Source organism: Notolabrus celidotus, chromosome 4 (genome assembly GCF_009762535.1).
Source record: "Notolabrus celidotus isolate fNotCel1 chromosome 4, fNotCel1.pri, whole genome shotgun sequence".
NCBI classification, from domain to species: domain Eukaryota; kingdom Metazoa; phylum Chordata; class Actinopteri; order Labriformes; family Labridae; genus Notolabrus; species Notolabrus celidotus.
Genome location: NC_048275.1, coordinates 7,907,260 through 7,927,302, shown reverse-complemented (window position 1 = coordinate 7,927,302; position 20,043 = coordinate 7,907,260). Strand labels below are relative to the sequence as shown.

At 40.2% G+C, this 20,043-nt stretch overlaps 1 protein-coding gene across 1 annotated transcript in view; it reads left to right on the top strand.

Moving 5' to 3' along the window:
• The window catches only part of LOC117812114 (collagen alpha-1(XIX) chain), a 182,440-nt gene that overhangs the window by 126,277 nt on the left and 36,120 nt on the right, over positions 1-20,043 (top strand). The window contains exons 27-39 of the mRNA XM_034682727.1: positions 1,588-1,623; positions 1,748-1,792; positions 2,529-2,564; positions 4,188-4,232; positions 8,130-8,174; positions 8,641-8,694; positions 11,222-11,302; positions 13,065-13,106; positions 16,262-16,339; positions 16,740-16,775; positions 16,951-17,004; positions 17,240-17,293; positions 18,045-18,086. Coding sequence (XP_034538618.1) covers positions 1,588-1,623; positions 1,748-1,792; positions 2,529-2,564; positions 4,188-4,232; positions 8,130-8,174; positions 8,641-8,694; positions 11,222-11,302; positions 13,065-13,106; positions 16,262-16,339; positions 16,740-16,775; positions 16,951-17,004; positions 17,240-17,293; positions 18,045-18,086 — 648 coding nt within the window. The remainder of the gene's footprint in view (positions 1-1,587; positions 1,624-1,747; positions 1,793-2,528; positions 2,565-4,187; positions 4,233-8,129; positions 8,175-8,640; positions 8,695-11,221; positions 11,303-13,064; positions 13,107-16,261; positions 16,340-16,739; positions 16,776-16,950; positions 17,005-17,239; positions 17,294-18,044; positions 18,087-20,043) is intronic.

The window sequence follows — 20,043 nt, the reverse complement described above, 5'->3', positions numbered from 1 at the left end:
CTGTGTGGGACCTTTAGGATGTGTAGAAAACACACATTTCATTTATTAACAATGGATTCTGACTGATTCTGACTGATTCTGTCGACGTGTCTGGAGATTTAAATGATCAATGAGGTTACAGCGCTGCATGTGTCTACATCTTGGACGCAGTGGTTGACTCACTGTAGTTGCTAAAAGTAAAGTAACATTTCACTTACTTTTCTGGTGCATCCTGGACAGACGTCTGTTGAAGTTTGAGTTTATCCCCGTCTTGTCCGTCATGGTTCTTTTAGATATCGTACACATTGTGATGCTCCTTTTTGCATTTACTGTAAAATGCTTGATGGCAAAATGCAGGTTAATTCACTGCACATCTTTTGGCATCCTGGTAGGAGCTGTTGCTGAATGAGACCGCACGTGAACGAGCGTGCAGACGAGGTCACGTGTCCCTTCTAGCTCAAAACTGAATACGTATTTGGGGCTTTATACATAAAAACTGGCCAAAAGTAACCTTCAGCAATAAATAAGTCTGAGTTCTCCTCTCCATCTTCTGAATCCTAATGCAGTCAATGCTGTAGTACAGGGGCAAGTCAGAGTCATCGGTCCTTGAGTCCAGATTGAATAACACCCCATGACAAACAGGGACAGAGTCAGACTCAAGTTTGAGTCCTAGAATCAAGCACGACAACACTGTTGAGTGATACATTTGAGAAAAAAGGAAGCAGAAGATGATCTTTTTTGGTGTAAAACAACACTTGAACATGTACAGGACTAAATTAGCAAATAAATAAGAGTTACCCACACAAACTAGAAGCTTCTCACAGGAGCTTTAAACCGCTCCTGAAGACTTCTTCTTCTGCTGATTGATATGATTGGTGTTAGTCCTCCCCAGTGTGTGATCAAAGCTGCATTCATGGTAACGTTTGCTCTTCATAGCAGCTGCATGCTTTACATAAATATCAGAATTCAGAATGCCACAATTGACAAATGAGAATTGAGCATTTGACATAGTGATGTAATAAAGATTGATAACACACATTTGCAGTCAAGATTGCATCGCTCTGCTTTGAGTTCATCAGGCCTTCATCATCATCCTCGCTGTTAAAACCTGTGTGCAGTTTACACCCGGGTTTTATCGTCTTTCTCATACCGAGGCAGAAATCATTTGAATTCCAGTAAAGGCTGCTTTTATTCAGGATATAAAGTGGTCATTACTCTTCCTCACTCGTAGTAGTTTAAGGAATCCGTCCACCTCAGCTGCTTAGTCTTGACCTTTCTCTCTCCATTTCTTTTTAAACCGTTTCTCAAGGCTCTGCTGCCCAGTGTCACCAAGTCTACAAACTTTACTGTGGATATAAAAAACATTAACAACACTCTATCCAAATAGTGATTTATTCTGCTCTAGTAAAAACCCATGTTGGACACAAAGTTAACAAGCGATGTATGTTGGATGCTTTTATTTGTGAATCAAGAACTGGTTACTTTCTTACTACCTTTAAAAAAAAAGCAATCAACAGCTCAGGAAGCTCTCATAAGATTTGTCTTGCAGTATTTGGAGATGATTTGAGACTGTTGAGAGGACTCTGTCTCTTTCTGTATTACTTCTAGGTGATGACAGCTCATGGATTGAGACTCTCTGGAACTGTAAGCTGCTATTTATATCATAAAAGTTGAAAATTGTATGATTTGTTTTCCTTGGTTCCTCAAACTGCACACGAGGCAGACATTTAGTCAGATATTGAAGTGGTCTGGTTATCTTGTGTTTGAGGATGAAATGAAGGAGGGGACCCTAAGTGGAGAAAAGGGAGATCAGGTAACTATTTGCCTCATTACTTTATTTTATTAAAGGCCATTTAAGAAACTCGTCAGGCTTAGCTTTCAAACATAAGAGAGCACAGAGTACAAATTAAGTCTTGTTTTGGTGTGTCACATCAACAAACGCAGCATTGACATCTGCCACAGAAAGAGCAGTTCAACGTCACCTGCTGATCTGAGTTCAATGCAACCTTTGTGCTCAGCAGAGGTGGAGCACAGAATACATTGGAGTCCAATTATTGTTTGGACCTCAAAACAACAGATGCATCTACTTGAGGCAAAGCAGCAATTTTCAAAGGCCACCGAGGCAGCCATTGACCAAACATCAAAAGCAGCTGAATCAAAAAGAAAGGAGGCAACATGAATAGAAATAAGAATCTACAAATGAAAGACAATTTATTTGTGTATCATGGTCAAACACTCAGCGTATGGCTATGATAAGAGTAAGAAGTATGGAGCAAAAAATGTTATGCATGATCTCTCAGAGGAAGATTTGTTTGAAAAAGTTCCTGCTTTGATTAAACTCACAGTCCCAGAACAAAAAAGAGAAACTTTGCAGAGGAAATACTCCATGTTCTTAACCTTCATGCAGTATGAAAGCTGACTTCATGAAGGTCCTTGAGGATTTTTTTTTTAAAGCTTTATCCAGTGAGAAAGAGGAATGGCTTAGCTGAATATTCTCTGTATGCACGTCGTGGGAAACAATGAATGTCTATCACCTTTACCTTCTGCAGGGGGAGAGAGGAGCTCAAGGACCGCAAGGCTTAAAGGTAACTTGTTAAAGGCTTAACACACAACAGGGTTGACAGTATGAAGAATGCTGGTTGGTAATCAAGGCAGAAGAATTTCTCTCTCTAAGTTTTTATTTTTGGGTGATTTGAGATTTTAGTAAGAGGATCTTAATTTACAACTTTATAATGAACATTTTCATAATTATCCTCTGGAAAGGCTAAAAATCGACTTTATTTTTGTATGAAACATCCCCTGATCAATTCTCAATAACATATGATCTTATGGAAATATATTGTCAATACACCTGCAGATGTCATAATTTCAGAATCAGTATGAATTTATTGTCATTGTACAACTGCATGACAAAGTAGGGTGCTTTTCCTTAGTGGTGCAAAATACAAGCATCATTCAACACCTTAGATAAGAACAAACAAAATACCACAAAAATTGAAAAATATCAATGAAAATAGTCTTAGAAATTATCTGCTGGAATACTTATTAAAACTCTCGGTCATACCTGAGTGGCAACCTCCAAGGTTAAAAAATGAGTCCAACGTGGAAATAAAAAACACTGCAGTTCCTTCAGTGTCCACTTGAGGCTGTTTCCAAAAGCCTAGAAAGCCTTATTAGCCCTTATATTACATTTTTACAGCAGAATTAAACTCCTTTAAAGATTAGAAGACAGATAGTTATGATCTTAATATGTCATTTCTTTATTTGTGACATCTGTACTGGGGTATAATTTTTTTAAACTCATGCATTCTGAGCATATAAAGACTAAGAGTTATACACAATAAGGGGCATGGCGGATTTGACTGACAGACTGAGGCCTCAGCTCAGCCTCATTGCTGGTTTTTAGATCAGTTCCAGTCAGTACTTACAATATGGTGAAGGTCATCTTTAATAACACCTCTTCACAAACCATATGGCGCCATTTTTTTACATATAATTTTCTCTTGTTAGCTTCATTTCTGTACTTCAGTCCGCCCCACACTAATGCCCTATGGGGCAGACAAATATCCACAACATGACCCAACAAATTCACAACAAAACACCTTCAACAATCTAAATGACAAACACACAGGTAACTAAACCGAAAGACTAGATTAAAGACACACAACAGATGCACAAATCCCTCTCTGAGAGGCAGGAAGGCAACAATCCCCACTCCAAATGCTTCCATTCTCTGAGTGCAGCTGGAGTTTTAAGCACCTCAGAGCAGGTGAGCCTTATTGATCAGCCATTAGACTCACCTGCAGGGTAAAAAAACAACAGAAGAAGAGAAAGGAGCAAACAAAAAGAAGACATAGAACCATAGCTTTCACTTAGAAACTGAAATATTCAAGTTGTTTTGGTAGTTTTGACCTTTTATATGTCGTCACGTGTGCCTTTATATTTTCTGCAGGTGTCCTCTATTTTCTTTTTTACTGTTCTTTTGTGAAATAAATAGTGTATAAATAATTCTGATATTAAATTTGTAGTGACAGAACAAATGAATTTGTTTCAGTGTTTTCAGCGTCTCATCTTGATCTTAGAGAGAAATGACAGGCTGCTTTTCAGAAGTTTGTTTATTGTGACAAAAACAAAAGTCTGACCTTCTTTTTCTCCCGTTTTCCTGCCTCTTTTCTCTCCTCTTACTCAACATCTCTGTGATGTAACAGGGTAACATGGGGCCGCCAGGTCTAAAGGGAGACGTCGGACCAGAGGTGAGTCTTGTTCTGTTTATCTCATGTCTGCTGTGTTACTGACTTTAGATTAAAGTGATACATCTGAGAATAAACAGCAGAGAGACAAAGGCTGCTGAAGTTGAAGAGACGGAAGCGAAAAGGAAACGAAATCTGATCTTATAAGAGTCAAATCCTTTCTACAATATCTTGGGTGATTTATTGTTCCCACTTCTTGAACTCGGTTGTAGCAGCTTGTTCTGGCTTCAATTAACAAGCAGAGTCAAAGATAAACTCCTTATGATATTTAGTGTTTCATGAGCTAATTCTGTAGAAAGATCTTTTTCAGTGGAATTATATATAAATCTGCTTTTATAAACTTTTAAAGAGGACAGCTCCCACAGATCCTCCCTCTTTCTGTGGGGACAGAAAGCAAAAATGAGTCTTGTGAATGGGTCACAGAGCGAAGACTGTAGCCTCAAGCATTTTTCAAATGAATACAATTACATAAATAAGAGTGAGCACGTTAAGAATTGCCTTATAAATAAGGACATGTCAGTGATTTAGTCTTAAAGTGGGCAATGCTGGCCGGCCAACTCGTGCATTCAGGGAGCAGTGATGAGTTAGGGCTCAAAGATTTGTAATGAACCTCACTGCTTTATAGTAAACAGTATCCAGAGATTGAGGGCATTGAGAAGATGTATGCACATATAAACCGTCACCATAGTCAATCAGGGGCATAAACGTAGCAGCAACAGGTCTTTCTTTTCTGCAGCTGAAGAACAAACATGACTTATTTCTGAAATAAAAGCCCGGCCTCGACTTCAACTTCTCCGGGAGCTGCTGAGTAAGAAGCCTCAAAGACAGCGAATCATCGATTTAGAATCAGAGGTCTCTACAAGAAAATACAGACTTAATCTCATCACCCTGAGACGTAGTGATAACAAGCTGACTTTTCCAAAGCACAAACAAAGGAGAGAAAGAAAACTTTGTCTGGAGCTGAGGCTGACCACATGATGAAGAGATTGTTAGAGTCTCTGAACTGGGAGCCTGCTGGGACCCTGCTAACCTGCAGTGAACGGACCCATTTGACATGACATAAAAATAACAGTTGCATATCTCTAATTAGGGGTGTAAGGATTCTTCTAATGATACAATCCGAAATGATTCAGTGACTTGAAATTGATTCAGTAACTTTTCAGCCAAAAATTCAACCAGTGTGACTGTGAAATAAATACCTTGATACTGGACAGTCCTAGACTCCTGTTGTTTCTTGTAAGGGAATCAGGGATACATTAATTATGGATATAAACAAACCAGGCCTGAGGCTTCTGCAGAGCTGACCTCTTGCTGCTGGAACACTGCAAGAGGTGCCTGGACGGTTGGCGTTGTGTGAAATCACATGTCGCTTAGTAGGTGGTTGGATAGATTTGTCATGTTGCCGTGGTACTTTACTTGACCTTCACATATCCTACAAACAGCGAGCGACTTATTTAGAACATCTCTGTCTTTGCAAAAGCCAAAGTGTTTCCACTAATAATAATGTAATGTAATCATAATGTTATCATTACAGTCCAGTGGGTGTGGCTTGATAATGTCTCGCTCACCGGCTTCCCCTCTGCCATCCGCCATGCTATGTTTTGTTGTCTGCTGGCACGTGGCGATGCCGTCACAGACAGGCAGCCTGAATTGAGTAACATTTAAAGCTGGGGTTGGTAGTCTCGGAAAACTAGCATGAATTTGAATGTAGCTTATCCTCATGACTCCGTCTAACCCCTCCCCTCCTCCCTCGGAGCTCCTACAAAACAATGCCCCCCCCCCCCCCGCTCACATGCACGAGCGCCGCTGAATTGCGACCATATGATCGTGACTGATTCAAAACCGGTCCTCAACAAAACATTATCATAGTGAAAGTTAAAAACACAAACAAACATGGCTGCTGTTAGCACTCACAACTGTCATGCTAGCATTATCCAGTTGTACTGGTGACACGATATCAGGAGAAAAGTTATAACACATATATAATACTGTAACAGCTCTACTGTTTGTTAAACGTGTTCAGTGTAGATGTTCTTAATTCCTACAGTGTTGACAGTAAGTGAAGGCATCAGGAGAGGTGTAGCGTGTGCAGAGAGAGTAGAGACAAGAGGAGAAGTTTTTCATTCATTCAAACATTGATTGTTGTTTTGTTGGTTGTCGTGATCACGACCGACAGTGACCGGTTATTAAAGATCAACGTGTTCACGAATCGGCTCGTCATCACTACAGCGTCCGGACGGATGCTACAATACATCTACATTTTCTGTAGGACTAAATGTCATTCATTCTTCTGCTTGTCAGAGCCCCCATGGTGAGAGCTTTTTAGACTCTGATCCGGACTACAGTCCTGAGCAAAGCACCTCATCGGGTCAGAGGGGACAGGCCCGAGGTCGAGCGAGAGGGGCAGTCAGTAGAGTCAGGGGAAGCAGAGGCAGGGGACAGGAATGAGGAGTACACGCCCGGGAAATGTACGCGCAGGAGGCGGGCAGAACGGCAGGACGGGATTTGAATGGTTTAAAATTTTAAAATTTTGATCGCCATCAGGACATAAAGATCATTTTAACCATAACAAAAAGTGTATCTAAATCTGATTACCAACCCCAGCTTTAATGTCTTTATCATTATATGTGCAAAAAATCCACATCCATATAAAGTCTGCCATGCTTAAATCCTTAAATGTGTTATTTCCTAGTATCGATACAATCGATTTATTACCTTTTAAAACGATGTTAGATCGATATATGTCACCTGGAAGGCGAACATGCTGAGCACAGATAGATGTAGTCGGATCGTAGGAATATAAATCGATACATCAATGCATTGGGTGAATCGTTACACCCCTATCTCAAATGTTTATGCATAGTATGTTTAGTTGTGCATATCCACCACCTTTTTAACATACGCCCCTGTTACATCTCCAACGAAGTCCTCTCACCGCTGCGCCGCCATCAGCGTCATAATAGAGGCATTACAGGGACGAGACAGGATCACTGGTGAACTGGCAGAGCAGGCAGAGTGGAACTGTGCTGTGTGTGTGTGTGTGTGTGTGTGTGTGTGTGTGTGTGTGTGTGTGTGTGTGTGTGTGTGTGTGTGTGTGTGTGTGTGTGTGTGTGTGTGTGTGTGTGTGTGTGTGTGTGTGTGTGTGTGTGTGTGTGTGCATGTCTGAGTGTGTGTATGTGAAGCTCTCACTGTTTACCTCTCGTGCTTCTGCAACACCAGAACGCACTGTGAAATCAGACACTGGGACACCAATATTAAGCTGTTGTGAGATCCGTGTGGAAGAAGAAATGTGTGATGAAGGCGGAGCTGTGTTGTTGCAAACTGACTTTATGAAAAAGGCAACTGAAACTGAATAACTCTTATCAGTGATAAAACTAGAGTTTCTTTCTGTTTGATGATTTTAGATTCATGTAAATATTATGAAACATTTATACTGTAGACTTGGAAGATGGGTTTTATATAAGTCAAGAGAAAAAAGGACATAAAGATAACAGCCAAGTTGTGCTTTTCTCTTTGTTATCATGCAACATAAGCACAGTTTCCAAGGTGATGTGTGTTTAAAGCATTTCGTCCATGCATTCAGAGACAATGAATCAAAAGGAGGATGCAAACATGTTACACAGAACAGCATAACTAGGATTTAAGCTTTGCATATGTGAGCAGACCCTCTGCTGCTCAGTCATGATTATATCCTCAGCACAGAGTCTCTGAAACCGACCATGGTTTATTCAAAAGGCATCCGGGGCAGCGTCTAAACAACACTGCTATTCCAAATACTCTAGATCGTCTGTGTTTACAGTGTAGCTGGCGTGGTTATAAAATATGAAAGCCCAGAGAGTTCTGTCACAAAATAAAAGGCGAAATAATCCAAAGTATTGGTTTTCTTTTGTGTTTTGCCAGGGGAAGCAAGGCCTGCCTGGACTCCCAGGACTCACAGGCGAGCCAGTAAGTATGTTGGCACTTCATGTCAAGCCTTCCCTCTCTCTCTGCCTTTTCTATCACCTTGCCATCTCCTCTACTCTCTTACTCAGTCAGCCAGATTTATAGAGAGAGATAAACAGATAAACGTCAACAGGCAGAGACGGAGAGGAAGTGGGAAGACAAGTCCAGAATTTTTACACAGACGATCAGTAATCAAATTTAAGAATTAATTAGAGGAAAGAGGCAAATCTAAGCGCTTTATGCCAGGAATGGAGGCAGAGGCCCAATCTGTTCTCCACACCTGCTTCGGTAATGAGCATCTGTCTTTACTCAAAAGCAGGGAGGGAAAAGAGGCATTTCATAAATCCTGGCTAAGGGAAATTATGTTGGAACACGGCAGCCCGCTGAAGCAGTGAGGAGGAGGAGATAAATGTGTGTGAGGAGATGAAGGCCCGGTGATAGATGTGTCTCCTTTTACCACTATTTACAGGGCTCGCCAGGGGAGCCAGGGGTGCCTGCGAGAGATGGCCTGAAAGGAGAAAAGGTAGGTAAACTTCAATTCAAGTTCTCACCTCAAAGAAAAATGTGACGCTATGATGTTTTATCACAGGTTGAACATACAAGACAACTGGTGAAGACACCTTTCAGAACACTTGCCCTGCATGCCATCCTCAATCACGCTGCAACTTTGTGTTCTTGCCTTTGATGCCTCCGACTACTCTGTTTTTTGTACACACGTTTTTGTCTTGCAGCAAGACTTGTTCCAAATGCTGAGCTGAAAGCTGAAAAGTGCGCAGTTGACATGCATATTTGATGGGGTTTGTCACTTGTCAGAATAAACGAAGCCGTGCTCGAGTCTCCCCACCCACCGGAGTCACTCTGTTACACTCCAGGGCAGAGACATAAACCTAAAGTGCTGAAACCTCCCACATCTATTCACATTTAATCCTCCTTTGTCATATCTGCTACACTGATGCAAGAGGCCGTTCTGGTTACATTTGTGTGGTTGTCTGTGAATAAATATATGTGAAAGAACAAACAATGTCTGTGAGCTGAATATGAAGCCGGAGCCAGGAGACAATTAGATTAGCTTAGCATGAAGATTGGGAGCAGGAGGCCTTGCTCTAGCCTAGCAGCATTTCCAAGGCTCACAAACACATTACGTCTTGTTTGTTTGATCCGTCAAATAAACAAGAGGAGAAATAGAAAGGAGGTCGTGTGTGGTTTCCCATCAACGTCTAATTTTATCGATTTTTAAAGGTACAGTCTGCAGTATTTAGCGGCATATAGCAGAACAGACTTGTTATAAATTAACTATAATATTCATGAGTATGTTTAAATTCATGTAAAATCCCCTGAATATATTTTTTGTCTCTGTTTACTCAGATTGAGCCTTTCCAAAGTTGTATTTTTTGGCCTTTTTGCCTGTATTTTATAGGACAGCTGAAGAGAGACAGGAAATGTTGGGAGTAGAGAGTGGGGGAAGACATGCAGGAAATGGTCGACCGGCCGGGAATCGAACCGGCGACCCCTCCGACGAGAACTGTAGCCACCAGTGACCCTAGATTGAGTCTTTTATATGTACATAGGAGCAGGTCTCCTTCCAAGGAGGCCGCCAATTTGCACCGCCATGTTTCTGTAGCACAGAACAGACCTTTCAGTTTTTTATTTAAGGAGTGGTTGCACAAAATAGACTGGTTGGAAGAAGAAAGTAGTTGTTGAGCCCAAAGAATTTGTATTGATAGACGTTTTTGATTGTGAAAACTTGACAAATGAAGGATCACAGTTTTCGTGCATCAGAGGAGCTTTTGTCCTCAAAGGGACACCATTGCTTCACTGTGTGGCACGGGAGGGGTGAGCAAGGGAGCGTTTCGATCTGGAATCTGATAGCTAGATATTTCTACAATCTTGTCTAAACACTGTTCCCTTTAAAAGAAAGTTTGTCCTTGCTACTGTAACTTGCTAAATGCTGCAACATGCTGTGTTTATGATGGATTAAGATATGATTGAAACTCATCTTATCTTGTGTTGGATCTAAATAAAAATCATAACATAGAGTAGGTTCTGAAACTGCTCTTTTAGTAAAGAGTCTTAAGATAACATTTGTGGTGAAATGGAGCTATGTGAATAAGTAAAGTTACAAATCTAGGGCGGCAGAAACAGCCTTTGTCTGCTTTTTCCAGAGTAAAGATTCTCAGTCAGTGATATTTCTGACTGTTAAAAGAAAACATAAAGATATTTTTTCTGTCTGTACATCAGCTACACAAGTACAGCACAAATCTACGAAGAGATAAGGCGTATCATTTTTCCAAAAAGGGCACCGAAATAAACACGAACCATAAGTTGCTCACAAGGGCTTTAACTGAATTATGAGGCAATTGGCTTCAAAAGTTTTGTGCAAATTGTAGCAGCAAGACATCCATTTGGTTTTGAGAGGTTTCAGTTGAGACCAAATGTTGTATATGCTAACTAACACTGGCGTCCATTGATCAACGTGACAAACTTTGCTAGTGCAAGTTTATTGTTCAAATTTTGGAGGGTGAAAACACTGAAGGAAACGTGGGGAGTACAGAGTGGAGGAAGACATGCAGCACACAGTCGCGGCCGTGAGTCAAACCAGTGACCGCTGCGATGTGGACTGAAGCCTCTGTACATGGGGCACGCATTTAAACCAAGAAGCCAACCAAAATTCTTCTTTTTCAAACAACTTTTGAACCATTTACACAAAATTGTATCAATCTTGGTCACTAGATATTTTCATGGCAGGTAACTAAAAGCACTCACTGCTGTTTCTGCCTCGTGGACAGCAGTTTACAACCTACAAACTTGATGGTTTTTTTAGTGTCTGTGTGGAGCCTAAAGCTGTCTCCTCTACAAACAATGTTAATGTCTCCACCCACCGATGTGAAAAATGATTGTGTTAAATGGTGTGTGCGCCTGCTTTATGGTCCAGACTCGTCCCTCTGTGTAGCACAGCACTTCTTCCTCCGGATTGTTGAGATGACAGTCTGACGTTTTATCTGCAGGAAAGTGTCTGAGCACTGTCCGTCTGTCTGTCTGTCCGTCTGTAGGGGGACTCTGGTGGAGTGATGGGACTACAGGGACCCCCGGGTCCTAAGGGTGAGCCTGGAGAGCCTGGAGGTGGATACATGGTGGGTACCTTATCATGATTAGACAGTCACTTTCATCTGACCTTGTTGGCTGCAGTCCTTGAGTCACAGGAGAAGCAGAAAGTATTTGTTATATTTCTGGGTGGACAGTCGATTATCATCAGACAAATGTAAATGCTGCGGTGTTAGCTGAAGGCTAGCTTTTAGAGGTTGTCCTTTACTCAATGTTAACAGGCATCCATAAATAAATGAAGTCATATAGATCTACAGTGGTTAAATACTCTCAAAGTGTTATTGTGAAGCAGAGAAACCACAGGAGAAAATCTAAGTTCACAAAGAAGATGATCTATTAACAGCTGGAGCTGCAGCAGATCACTAAAGGGAACTAGCTCCTCCAGCTGTGAAGCTTCTATGACATTGTGGCGATGCAATGCCATTAAGTCATCCACCATTGGATAACCCCGGCCTGCGTAATCACCTATCCTCTCATTTGGAGTTCATAGCTGTTGAAGCACTCTCCTTTATGTACACGGCTGTGCATATAGAAACGTTCATTACAGCTTCACCAAAAAGGTGGCGCGTGTGCAGTGTAGTCCTTAGTCCTGGTTGACAGCACTTGCACTTCTCAATCAACGTGAAGTGCTTCCCCGGCTTTAAACAATCATGTTTGTTTGCGTGTGTGTGTGTGTGTGTGTGAATGCTGAACTGAACATTAAGTCTGACAGCAGTGCTACTCATCAAGCAAAAGGGTACTGTGTTCAGTTGAGCAGAGTAATAAGGGAAAGATTGCATTCAGGCAGAAGTATTTAAACCTCTTTAATGTACTCCATTGTCTGAAAATTGGAGCAGGATTGAAAAAGAGGGTTGTATTTGTATGTGTGTAAAAACATTAAGTGGAGATGTTTACAACGGGCCGCTGACCTCTGGGGTTAGTGTGGTTCAAAAGCTTGACAGAAAGAGATGTCTGTCCTATTTTACCCAGACTTTTTAAAGAATATTTGGAAGAATCAGAGCAAGAAGATTTTTTAAGTTTCTGGTCTTTGTTGTGTGCGATAAAGAAAAGAAGAAAAAACAATCCACCGAACTGGATGCACGTCCTCTGAGGTTCTTTAATGAGTCAGCCTTCACAAGGAGCTTTATTGATTTTGCCTTTAAATGAATAATGAGCAATTTACTCTTTGTTTCTTTTGACTTGTTATTTGCATAGAAATCACCCTCTGTCATGCACTGTTGTAGAAGTTTCGTTTGAGTGGAGTGCCAGTGCACAACGTCTAATGATGGATTTTTACCCTCAAAAGGAAAATATAATGTCTGGATCATGTTCTTTGTCTGAAAAAAAGTTCTACACTTCCCAAACTTTTCTGTTTTTTTTTTTTAAATGAATGAGAACATTTTGCCCTGAAACTGGAATTGCTGTGTTCGTTCAAATCCGTCCTCCTCACGGCTAATTTAAATTGTGCAAGTTAGGACTTGTAACCCAAATACATGCTGAGCACAGAAATCAATGTCTCATCTGAAGCTGTACAGTAAATAATGCTTACAGTGTCCCCGATTCCAATCAGGGTTTTTCTCTGTGCTATGGCATTATCACTTTGCCTCTGTACACAGAAACTATTGAAAATGATATAAATAGTATTGAACATGAGCTGGTGTGTTTATAGAGGAGTGTAGCTCTCACAAGTTCAATGTTCTGGTTTTAAATTGAGCTCTAAAGCTGCTTTTTGGGACTGTACTCATGTGTCAACATGAACAGCTGAGTACACCGTTATATCTCTTCTGATGTGGTCTTTCTTTTGTTTTTTAGGGTGATGGGTTGTCTCTTGCCAGAGGGACTCGTGGTCCCAAGGTAAGAGTCACAGATGTGGTGGAGCACACTGTCCTTCATGTTATCTTCTGCAACTTAATCCCTGATATTTAATCTATCATTTGATAATTAAGATAAATGACACTGCGGTTTGAGTCAATAAGGTATTGATATAGACTCAAATGCCAGTAATTTGTATGTCTCTCATCTAGTGGCAGAGTATTACAGCTGCCAATCATGTATATATGATAGAACTCAGAGAGGACGACCCTGAGCCATAGATACTAATAGTTACATGAATCTGCATTTATTTATTTAATTACTGTTTTTGTTGCTTTATTTGTTTGTTAATTAATTTACTGTATTTATTTATTTATTTGTTTATTCATTAATTCATGTATTTATGCATGTATTTATATATTTATTTATTAATTTATTTACTGTATTTATGTAGTTATTTATTTATTTATTTATTTACTGTATTTGTTGATTGATTAATTAATTGATTCATTTCCTGTATTTATTTATTTGTTTATTCATTTATTTATTTGCTTTATTTATTTTGAATATCTGGAAAGACAAATAAAAAAATAAAGACATGAACATATGGGGAAGAAAAACTATCAGTTATCACAGCATACTCACTATACTGACATAACAAAAATGTTGTTTGAAAAGGGCATAGGATTTTTCATGCTGGTCAAACTCACATTTTATTGTTATTTTTAATTTTTTCACTCTTCGGCCTGGCACTATTTGATCCTGTATGTTGTGGATATGTGCTGTTGAAAATTTTAAATCCAATAAAACTTAAGTCATAAAAAAAAAGAAAAGGATGAAGTACAGAACTTATCTAGTCCGATCCCTCTTTACATTTTAAATTAGATTAGTTGATTCCATATAAATACTGGCTGAAGCATTTAAGTAACACCAAAGAATACACAGCATTACTGCAAGAAGAGAAACAGTCATTATACACTCTGTTACATGTGTGTTGCATGTCAGGGGGGGCTGCCATTAACATTAGCTCAGCTTTTTACTTGGATTGGACCTCAGCTTGTTAATGTTACCAGAACTTCAGTTTATATTGTTTGAAAGGTTTCAACAAAAGCTGTTTTTTCCCAAACTTCAAAACAAAGAAACCTGGAAATAAAACCCAGTAGACTCACCGGATACAGCAGCTTTTTGTTCAGAAAAAAATGTGTTTCTCCAGCACTCTTCTGTGGGCACGGCATGTTTGATTAGGAGGCAGCTCGCCTAGCTGCTGTTACGGTCCGTAAAAGTAAAGTCTTTTATTTCACGTCCCAGCAAAACACTCCAGACCAACAGGCTGTTGTTGCTGCTTCTGATGTGTGATCGACTGTTTGTTTGATTTAGTTTTATTATGAGGAATATAGTGACTTTAAATTAACAAAGGGTAATGTACAATGCAATCAACAATAATAACCTCACCCAGGTCATCCCTCTTTTTCTATGTGCAATTATTTTTTTCTACCCATCTTCTTGGTTCTGTGCATTGAAGTCAGTGCACATTTTTCACTGCATCACTGGTTTTGTAAATATTTGTAAATTTACTTAGTTTGTTGTGTATATACATTTGTAAGATATGCTTATTTTACTTCTTTAATTTCAATTGCTAATAACCTTTATTAATAATTACTATTTATAGGCCCTTGTTTACTTTATACTGTCTACTCTGCTGCTCTAACACTTTAAATGTCCCAGTTGTGGGAAGAACAAAGGAATATCTCTCTTATCTTATGTAGGTATGCAAAATTGTCATTGTTAAGATTGCTTTTTTTGCCCAGCCCTAATTGTAGCCAATTTTAAGATATTAATACATTCAATATATGTGAATATTGTCAGGCTACAATAAAGCCTTCATACCTTTTAAATGCATTCTTTAAAGTTGGACATTTACATCAATTTGCCATTGCTTCATTGCTTTGGGCTACCGTTTTCCACCATACATCCCATAACTTGTGTAGGTGTCTCCATTTGAAGGGCTTAAATATTTGAACACACTGTAAGTTCAAGCAGAGAATTACAGGTTTCATAATGTGTTTGAAGTGGAATCAGTTATGTAAAACAGTACACTGATGATGCCCCAGTTAGACGCACATTTGGCCAAAGGTGTATTCAACACATGCATGATGAGTTGAAAAGAAACAGATAATGAACATGTGCATGTCGTTGTCCTTGAGCTGTGTTGTGTTTCCTACCTTTGAAGCTACTAAAGGCAAATAAAGGGGAAAGGAGTTGTGGCAGGGTGTGAATATTAGGGGTGAGCCCGACTAAGGATTTGCTTAGTCGAATCTGATTCATCAGATTTTGCCCATAGTCGACGAATAGTCGAATGTTTGTTGTGTTTCCTTATTGACCCAAAGTCTGCATGATGGTGACCGCATGACAATATTACGCATAACCATTTACAATTAAGAGACTCGTAGCGTAAAGTAAAAGGGACAACAGAATATTATAAGTATAAAACTTAGATTTTTTAAATCTATATTGCAAAAACAACGAGGTGATGAAGGAGAGAAAACTCAAATAAGGCCACCATCTGTTAAACATGGAACAACGCACCACTATAGAATAAAGAATCAGGAGATATTTAAACAGTGTTCACACAGCAGAGAGCAGCACTGAGGAGGGTAGTTTGTCCAACTTAAGGCTAAACATTTGTATAATGTTCAAAATCAAACCTGAACCAGCTAAAGGGTTTTTAAATCTCTTAACAGAACCTTTTAAAACAGTCTTTCATCGCGTCTTTGTCCGCTTGAGTCTTTTCAAATTGTACGTGAGGAAAACCATCGTGTGTACGGGCAGAAGTGCGCTCCTTGCTTTGTTGACTGTAAATCCTGTCTTTGATAATATCCTCTCTGATGGTGTGGAGGTGGATGGGATGCTGTGGATTGTTTTTGAGGCTTCAGACAGCTTTGGGTATCCCTCCGTTCTTTTGGCCCCGTACAGTTTTTGTGTGGTCCGGTAATCCTTGATCTCACAGCCCTCTTCATGAAGCTGCTCCTCATCTTCATCACTATTTTTTAGGATCATCTGAAGAATCGTCGAATATTCGACTATTTGGGGTCACCCCTAGTGAATATTAATGATCATGGGGTGCAGCCGCTTTCCATGACATCTGGGTTTAAGATCAGTGAAGCCGCCCTGACTGCTCTCTTCAATTTGTGTGTCAGGGTGAGAGGGGTGTCCCAGGATTGCCAGGAGACCACGGTGAAAAAGGCGAGCCTGGAGAGGGTATCGCCGGCCCGTCTGTGAGTATGATGATATATTGATTGGTCTGCGTCTCCCACATTTATTATTTAGTCCAAACCATCACACCTTTAGATTCTCATCTACAGGCAATGAAAAGGAAGACGTCCTCTTTGAATGTCAATACCAGTGTTCATTAAATAGCGTCTCAGATGAAAACGCTGGTCATTACCGTGGGTTGCTGTAGTATTGCACTCCTCCTTCATCATATATGCTCCGCAACACCACTTTGAACCTCACAGATTTGATTGTGACTTGAGAGTGAGTCTGCTTTCATTTTTGAAATACAGGATTGTTGCAGACAGAGAATCAATAGAGCAAAGGTGTCTAACACAATTCTTTTATTGGATCCTGGGTGCTAGAGGGCAGAGGGTGTTAACGAGATGTGTGATGTGTTCTTAGGGCCCCGCGGGACCCCATGGAAAGCCCGGAATTGAGGTTTGTGGGAATCCACATCACACAAACAGTATGGTCAAGTTTGTTTTTGTCTGATTTGTAGCATGTTCATGCATTCTTTAAAGCATTTCACAACAGAACCAGCACTCAGCAGAGATCTCCAGGTGTTATCTGATCATTTGAAGCAAGATTGTTTGAATCATTATGTTTTTTTCAGGGCCTACGCGGACCCCCAGGTTTCACTGGCACTCCTGGAGCACCAGGAAGAGAGGTGAGTGGAGATCAGTCTATCCTTCCACTCTTCTCACTTACACATCTGCAGATAAAAAGGAGGCTGGGAGCATGAAAGAACATCAGCTACCCACTGCAGATGAACAAGTATTACGTATCACAGCTCCTGGACACAAATCCCCACCAACTGAACCGGGGTGTGAGAACAGAGCCGGTTCGTGTCTGTACATATTACAGCCAGGAGGATTGTTAACCTTTCTTTGTCTCAATTAAAGGGCTCCCCTGGTAGACCAGGTCCTCCAGGTCCTGCTGGACCCCCAGGTGAACCAGTAAGTAGGAAAATCCAGTTTTTCATTTCCGTATACTTCAACATCACTGTCTCTGTAGAGCACCATCTTTCAGAGCTCTATTTCCAGTTTTGGATAATTAGCAGTGAGTCCTGCTGTGCGCTAACCAACTTCACTTTCCTGAAGTGTTGCAGTTTTTGACAAATTGGCAGCACTCTGTTGTTAGCACGTGTTCTCATGTCTTTCCTGTTTTTCTAATGTTTCAAGTAAGAATTAGCTTCAGTCCTATTAGCAGAAGTGTGAGTAACTAACAAGTGCTGCTGCTGCTGCTGCTTCTGCTGCAGCTGCATCAAAGCCTTGCAAATTTTACCCTATTTATATTCATGTGCTGCAAAGAGCAGGGAATCTAATTTATTGTCCATTTTGTGTTTTGAAAAAAAAATACATGGGCTGCAATTCACAGTGTTTTCCCCCAATGCAGAGAACAACAACATTTTGAAGATGTGAGGATTCTGTCTTCCGGCGACAAAGCTATTAAACTGTTTGCTCAAGCATTTCAGATAAAAACTGAAAATGAAGAACTGAAAATAGAAATTTCTTAAAAGATGGTTTGTGTGAAATCACATTCCTCAAAGGCATATAAGATGGTCTTATGAAATTGATGTGTGAAGCAATTTACTGGAGGCATTGGCACCAAACAAACCACAGCAGAATATTTCCAATACATGAAATATTTGTTAGCTCTGAAATGAAGATCTTAGCAACACTTCCTCTTTCCTCCTCTCTTCTGCAGACTGCCCTGCCGATTGTTGGAGACATGGGAACTCTACTAAAGGTATTTTATCAGTGCAGCTTTCACAAACAATTGAAATGAGCGGGGCTTTGATTACTGTTCAAGAACAATAAAAAGGTGTTTTGTTCAAAGTCACAGTGAGCCAGTGACCCCTTCAGACAAAACTGGTAGTGTTTGTCTCAGAGGAAGACCGCATTTCCCATGAGCACCATCAGATGTGCCTCTTGTCAACTGGTGCGTAGTTGTAGAAGCAAATGAATGGACTACAGATCTTTTTAATACTACTTTTCTCTGTTCAACACATCTTTCTGCAGGATGCAGTGTGATAGCATCAGTGTAGCAATGAAATATTAACTGTAACACTACAATGATAAGTTATATGGCATACACATTAAATCCTATTCATAACCATTTAGCTCTTTTGCTAGCAAAGCCCTGGTTGTAGGGTTACTCCATTTTTAATCCACAATTTTGTTAAACAATCTTATTGGATGTCTCAAAGTCAAGTTTACCTAAACAAAGAATTATAATACAACGGTAAAGAAACAATGTGGCTCGGCCCTTGATTGATCCTCAACTGTCTGCCCCAGTGTCACCCTATGGCCACATGAAAGAGCTCTCTCTCTTAAAGGGACAGTAACATAACTCACTGCTGACAACAATACCATACTGCCTATTAACTTTACATAATATCCACATTAATTAAATAAAATTACTTTTAGCTGACTCAACATACAGTAGGGCAAAAAAGTATTTAGTCAGCCACTGATTTTGCAAATTCTCCTACTTGGAAAGATGAGAGAGGTGTGTAATTTTCATCAGAGGTACACTTCAACTATGAGAGACAAAATGAGAAAGAGAAATCCAGGAAATCACATTGTTGGATTTTTAAAGAATTTATTTGTAAATTATGGTGGAAAATAAATATTTGGTCACTCACAAACAAGCAAGATTTCTGGCTCTCACAGACCTGTAACTTCTTCTTTAAGAAGCTCTTCTGTCCTCCACTCGTTACCTGTATAAATGGCCCCTGTTTGAACTTGTTATCTGTATGAAAGACACCTGTCCACAGCCTCAAACAGTCAGACTCCAAACTCAAGAATGAACGGGGCCATGTATTGTGAGATTTTAAGCCAAAACCTCCTTCCATCAGTGAGAGCATTGAAGATGGAACGTGGCTGGGTCTTCCAGCATGACAATGATCCCAAACACACTGCTCGGTCGACGAAGGAGTGGCTCCGTAAAAAGCATTTCAAGGTCCTGGAGTGGCCTAGCCAGCCTCCAGACCTCAACCCCATAGATAATTTGTGGAGGGAGTTGAAAGTCAGTGTTGCCCAGCGACAGCCCCAAAACATCACTGCTCTAGAGGACCTCTCTCATCTTTCTAAGTGGGACTACTTGCAAAATCAGTGGCTGACCAAATACTTTTTTGCCCCACTATATTTTATAACTTAACTTATACAATGAAATCACAAATATGAAGATTAACTTTCAACCCTAAATTGTTGATTATTTATTTACCTTTAACATGCCTGAACGTAACTTGGCCCTTACAGTACGTCTTTTTGCTAATCCTGCTCCAGTATCAGCCATGAGTACTAAACTCTACCAGCAGAGTTCTTAATGTAGTCACTTCAGACTGAATGCTGGATTGATTTGGCTTTTTTTTGCTCATATTCAGTTCAAAGAAATAATCAGTCTTGTTGCTGATAATCCAATTTTACCATGTGGGTCATGAAGAGTCATCAGCAGGGTTCCCACGCGTCCTGGAAAACCTGGAAAACCTGGAAATCAGTTGACCAGTTTTCCAGTACTGGAAAACACCTGGAAAATGGGAGAAAAAGTAAAATGTCCTGGAAAATCACATATAGCCCTGGAAAATTATTCCAACATGGCTGCGTTTGACCTGACCCTATTAACAAAACACATCCCCATTCATTGAAAGTTGAGTGCATGCTGTGCTGGAAAAGACAGCGACACTGCGCAACTTTTTTCACAT